Below are 5579 nucleotides of genomic sequence, written 5' to 3'. Positions count from 1 at the left end.
CCAGGGACAGCTCAAGGAAAGGCGGAGGGGCTTCAGGCGGGGCCCCCCACCCCTCTCCCCCGCGGTCCTCGCCCCAGCCCCAGCCCGGCCCAGTCGCACTGGGAGCGCGAGGAGCAGACCGAGCCGAGGTTTCTTCCTTCAGCGACACGCGTTTCTGGGCTGATGTTTCCCAAAGCCGCCGCGCAGCTCTCTCCACCCGACCCCACCCCCGCCCGGCCCCCTCGCCGTCCCGCCCCTCCCCCAGCCCCGAGCCAGAAGTTGAGTCCCGAGACGGCAGCAAAGGGCAGAGCAAAGAAGTCGTTTTCTTTCACCTGAAAGCTCGCCTCTCCTCGACAGGGCCCGAGCTCCCTGGACACGGGTCGAGTGCGGTGGGGCCCGCGGAGCGAGCAGCGGCAGATTCCCGGGGCTTGCGAGAGCGTGAGCCCCGCCGTCCGCCGAGCCCCCGCGCTCCCCGGGAGGGGGCAGGCCAGCCCGGGCTGTGCGGGGCGTTTACCAAAAAGTGACTTGGAGATGAACTCGCCCGTGCGCGACTGGCCGCCCCGCTATAGGGGCGAAGGCGCCTGACGCAAGCGGAACTCGGCGGAGCCCATACGAATCAGAACAGAGCGAGGCTCCTGGCGCACTAGGCACTCCGGGCGGCAGCTCGGCCGGAGAGACGCGGGTCCGGCTTGGAGGAACCGGAGGGTGGGGGAGGGGAGGAGCGCAGCGCAGGAACCCACCGAGGCGGGGACTGGCCTGGCGGGGAGGGGCGGCGGGGCCGGAGCCCCTCTCTGTTGGGCGGACTCCCCCATGGCCAGCAGCAGCTGAGCGCCACTCCCGCCGGCCGCTCCGCAGGAGAAGAGCGAGAGGCCGCCAGCCAGCCAGCGAGCGCCGCGGCGTCGGCCGACCGCACAAGTTTGCGATCCGGCCTCGAGCGGACTTGTGCGCCCGGACGCTTGGCCGCGCCTGCGCCGGCAGCAAAGAGTGCGGGCTGCCCGGCCGCGGCGCGCCGACTCCGTCCCGATGGCCAGCTACCCCGAGCCCGAGGACGCCGCGGGGGCCCTGCTGGCCCCGGAGACCGCCCGCGCGGCCAAGGAGCCCGAGGCGCCGGCGCCGCCGAGCCCGAGCAAGGGCGGCGGCGGCGGCGCCGGGACAGCCCCGGAGAAGCCCGACCCGGCGCAGAAGCCCCCGTACTCCTATGTGGCGCTGATCGCCATGGCGATCCGCGAGAGCGCCGAGAAGCGGCTCACGCTGTCCGGCATCTACCAGTACATCATCGCCAAGTTCCCGTTCTACGAGAAGAACAAGAAGGGCTGGCAGAATAGCATCCGCCACAACCTCAGCCTCAACGAGTGCTTTATCAAGGTGCCGCGCGAGGGCGGCGGCGAGCGCAAGGGCAACTACTGGACGCTGGACCCGGCCTGCGAGGACATGTTCGAGAAGGGCAACTACCGGCGCCGCCGCCGCATGAAGCGGCCCTTCCGGCCGCCGCCCGCGCACTTCCAGCCCGGCAAGGGGCTCTTCGGGGCCGGGGGCGCCGCGGCTGGCTGCGGCGTGGCGGGCGCAGGGGCCGACGGCTACGGCTACCTGGCGCCCCCCAAGTACCTGCAGTCCGGCTTCCTCAACAACTCGTGGCCGCTCCCGCAGCCGCCCTCGCCCATGCCCTACGCCTCCTGCCAGATGGCGGCGGCCGCGGCGGCAGCGGCAGCGGCGGCGGCGGCCGCGGGCCCGGGAAGTCCCGGCGCGGCCGCGGTGGTCAAGGGGCTGGCGGGCCCGGCCGCCTCGTACGGGCCGTACCCTCGCGTGCAGAGCATGGCGCTGCCTCCGGGCGTAGTGAACTCGTACAACGGCCTGGGAGGCCCGCCGGCCGCGCCCCCGCCGCCGCCGCACCCCCACTCGCATCCGCACGCACACCATCTGCACGCGGCCGCCGCGCCCCCGCCGGCCCCGCCGCACCACGGGGCCGCCGCACCGCCCCCGGGCCAGCTCAGCCCCGCCAGCCCGGCCGCCGCCGCGCCCCCGGCGCCGGCGCCCCCCAACGCGCCCGGCCTGCAGTTCGCCTGCGCCCGGCAGCCCGAGCTCGCCATGATGCATTGCTCTTACTGGGACCACGACAGCAAGACCGGTGCGCTGCACTCGCGCCTCGACCTCTGAGAGCCCACGGCGCGCGCCGGCTGCGAGGATGCAGGGACGTGCGAGGCCGGCCTGGGCCGCAGCCACGGTCGCCAGTCGGACCGCGCGCCCGCCGGGGCCGCCTCGTGAGCCAGCGTCCGGGGCTCCTCCGTGCGCCCTCGCTCCCCTCGGCTCCTCTGGCTCCTCTTTGTCTCCTTGGTTTCTCCTCCAGTGCTCGCCTCCCTGCCCTCTTTGGCCTTTTGCTCCTGCCGCCTGCAGGCCGCCTCTCCTCGCGCTCTCTGCAGGCCCCAGCGTCCGGGCTGGACACCCCAAACCAAACTTCAAGGCGGAGAGGAACTGCCCCGGCCGAGGTGCAGCCGGGCGTCCGCGGCGCGGACCGCTGGACAATCTCTCCCAGGTCGGTGCGCTCGCGCTCAGCTCTGCCCGCCTGGCTGCCGCCGTGCAATCCTTGCCTAGAGGCACGGGTCTGGGCCGACATCTCTCCCCGCGCCGCCGGGGAAAAGGGACGAAAGTGTGTTTGCTCCGTACCCTCCCGAAGCTGCTCAGAAGTCGCTCCACAGGGCCCACTGGGCAGGGCGGGGTTTGGGCCCGAGCAGGGAGCCGGGCGGCCTCGCTGGGCGGCCTGCGCCCGGGTTTACACCACCCCGCGGCTGGCTAGGTTTTTTGCTGAAAAGATCGGGAGAGAGGGCTGTTTTAGATAACAGTTTAAAATATTTGTTAAGGAAGAAAACTCACCGGGGAAATCGGCGAAGTATTGTGGCCTGGGGAGTTCGCTAAAGCAAAACATGAAAATCTTCTCTTCCAGGAGATTTGAAGTAGAATTCCCGTCGGGCCTTCAAAAAAAGCTGTGTTCAGAGAGGTAGGAGAATACGCTCGGTAAAAGATGGTTTCCTTCACAGATTGGGGTATTTTCCCCCCCTCGCTCTATTTAAAATAAAATCAAAAACAAATTTTCCCGGATCTTCCGATGCAAGCCCCGAGTGCCGGGAAGATCACAGCCTGCCTGGCCAACTCTGCAGGGACGACTCATCCTCTCCCTGATTTGTGTTTTTTTTCCAACGTCTTGCTTCTCGCACCTTGGGCAGCAGTCGGACCAGACGGCTTGCGGCCCAGGGCCGGCCGGTCCGAAATTCCTAGACCTGGTTGTTGTGTAGTGTGTCGTTTGGAGGACCAAATTTTCTAGAGAGAACTAGAGCACTTTTGTTGTTTTGTTGTTGTTTTGTCAATACTCGAATAAATTTCTTGTTCTTTCTTTTAACACGGGCTTATGTTATTTCTGTCGTGCCTAAGTTTGTTCAGCGGCCAGTTAAAAGAAGGAGGTTTTCAGCAAAATGTTTTCCTTTTTCAGATAAACAAGGGCGGAGGGCGGCCGGGGAGGAGAGCATTTTTGGTTGCCCATACCGGTTTGTTTACTCGGCGATTGTTTGTTTTCCGTGTCATCACTGGTCTGTTGTGGCTATTGAACCTCATCAGAGACTTGATCTGCGGGTGGTGCGTTCACCAGGCGTGGCTGTAGGTAGGATTTGTGGTGGGTTTTGCACCCAGGCAAGTTTGTATTTTCTTACACAGTCGGACTAGGTGTGTGGACTGCTTTCCTTATATTGTACCTCAGACATTAAAATTTTTTCCAGTCAAATAGAACAGCTAGAGACCTTTATTCCAAATAGGTAAAATCCTGTTTGCAAAAATGCTCTGTAAGCTGAAAACCTCTATACTAATACAATGAGTGGCTTATTATTAATCATCATAATTCATTTACCTTGAGATGGGTAAGAAATTTGGGAGCATTAGAAAATGATGAACGTACTGCGTGGCTGTAGAAATCGAATCTTTTTTCTTTCTTTTCCTTTACTGAGACTCTTCAAATAACGAATTAAAACCATTAATTCCGCTGCGGGACACCAGCCTGATTGACCCTGTTGCAGTCTGGGGCCCTGAGGCAGGAGGCAGGATTAGGGATGGTCCACCTTCAGCCCTCCCATCAGATGACCGGTATCAGCCAGCTCTCGCTGCAACTCGGGTAAAACTTGGGTTGGATCCCACATCCAGACAAGTGTCGCTCACTGCCCCCACTCTGAACCTGACAACGGTGGCCAAAGGTCCTGGTGTTCGGGAGCGGGCTGCACGCTGCGGCTGTGGGAAATGAGCCTGTAGGCCTTCCACTTCAACCTATACTGGTTGGTGGTCACTCCATGGGGCCATCAGGGTGGGATCCCCGTTAGGAGTAGTTGGGCCCAAGGGGAAGTGGCTCTGGCTCAGGATAGCCCCCTCCTCCCTCAGGCTTCCCTGAGGAGGCTGGAAGGGAGAGGATGAAGCCACGGAGGTTCTGAGTAGCATCACCCCGAGACTGGGACTGGAGCCTGCCTGGGCCAGGGGAGCTGGGAAGAACTGGCTGGAGAGAGACTCTCAGCTGGTGCTGGATGCCCAAGAGGCAGGTCAGGCCTGGTGTCTGGGCACGTCTGGCAACCTGCTGCACCGTTGTCTAGATGACTAAGAGGAGCTGCGGAAAAGAAAGTGGACTGCTGTGTGCTTGTCTGTTTGTGCTTTCTGTGGTGTGAAATGTATCCCATGGGCACTTGGGTAGTCTGTTGTGGCTGTTTAACCTCATCAGAGACTTTATCTGCGGTGGTTCGTTCACCCAGCGTGGTTGTAGGTAGGATTTGTTGTGGTTTTTGCACCCAAGCAAGTTTGTATTTTTTTACACAGTCGGACTAATACTCCCAAGTCTATGCCTGCTGCAAACGTGTGCATACAGTCCAAGTCAGTATCCTGGTGACAGGGTGGGAGGTGTATCTGTCTGTCATTCACCTCTGGAAAGGGCATTGCAATAATCCTATGGCCAGTACTCAGAGAGTGGCTTACTGAAACCACAGTGTGTGTTGTATTTATAAGTCATTGGCAATGTGTGCAGTTATGTTATGTGTATATAATCCTGGTTTGCTGAACGATAACAGAGAATACATACAGATCCTTGGCTTCAGCTGGTTGAGGCTCTCTGTTCGGAAGCTGGCTCTCAGCACCTCCCAACCGCTGTCCCAAGCAGATAAAGTAAAGGAGGCAGAGCCTTCAGCGAGGTAGGGGAGTTCGCCTAGGCCAGCACCAGAGGACAGGACCTCTCTCTGCCCCCAGTAACTAAAAGGCAGGAGGCACCCTAGGCTGGGGAGAGCAGCAGCCGCACCAAGTACAAGTGATGAAATTAAGGAATCAGTGTGGGATTCCTGGTCTACACAGGGATTGGGGAAGTGAGAGAAGGGAGTCAAATCATACCCCACCTCCCCACAGATGCCCACAGTGAGACATCGGTCCCGAATTCCAGCCCTAGGGGTTTCTCAGAACCCTATAGTTTTCTCATTTCCCCCCAGTGCTAAAAGTTCAGGGCAATGGCTGACTCTCCCGGTCTCTCATTTCCTCTTTCTCTTCTTCCTCTGCACTTTTGAGTTTCTGTTACAGAAGATGACTTAAGGAAT

At 61.2% G+C, this 5579-nt stretch overlaps 1 protein-coding gene across 1 annotated transcript; it reads left to right on the top strand.

Annotated features, from left to right (window-relative positions):
- The first annotated feature begins 743 nt into the window (after positions 1-743).
- Positions 744-3266, top strand: FOXL2 (forkhead box L2). The gene has a single exon (XM_079795564.1). The coding sequence runs from the start codon at positions 1003-1005 to the stop codon at positions 2131-2133; it is 1131 nt and encodes a 376-aa protein (XP_079651690.1). The 5' UTR covers positions 744-1002; the 3' UTR covers positions 2134-3266.
- The last annotated feature ends 2313 nt before the right edge of the window (positions 3267-5579 follow it).

The sequence above is a fragment of the Cnephaeus nilssonii genome (assembly GCF_951640355.1).
Source record: "Cnephaeus nilssonii genome assembly, chromosome: 17".
NCBI classification, from domain to species: Eukaryota; Metazoa; Chordata; class Mammalia; order Chiroptera; family Vespertilionidae; genus Cnephaeus; species Cnephaeus nilssonii.
This window is presented reverse-complemented; position numbering and strand designations above follow the sequence as displayed.

Coding starts and splice junctions, on each gene's coding strand:
- FOXL2 (XM_079795564.1), top strand. CDS start 1,003: ATGGCCAGCTACCCCGAGCCCGAGGACGCCGCGGGGGCCCTGCTGGCC.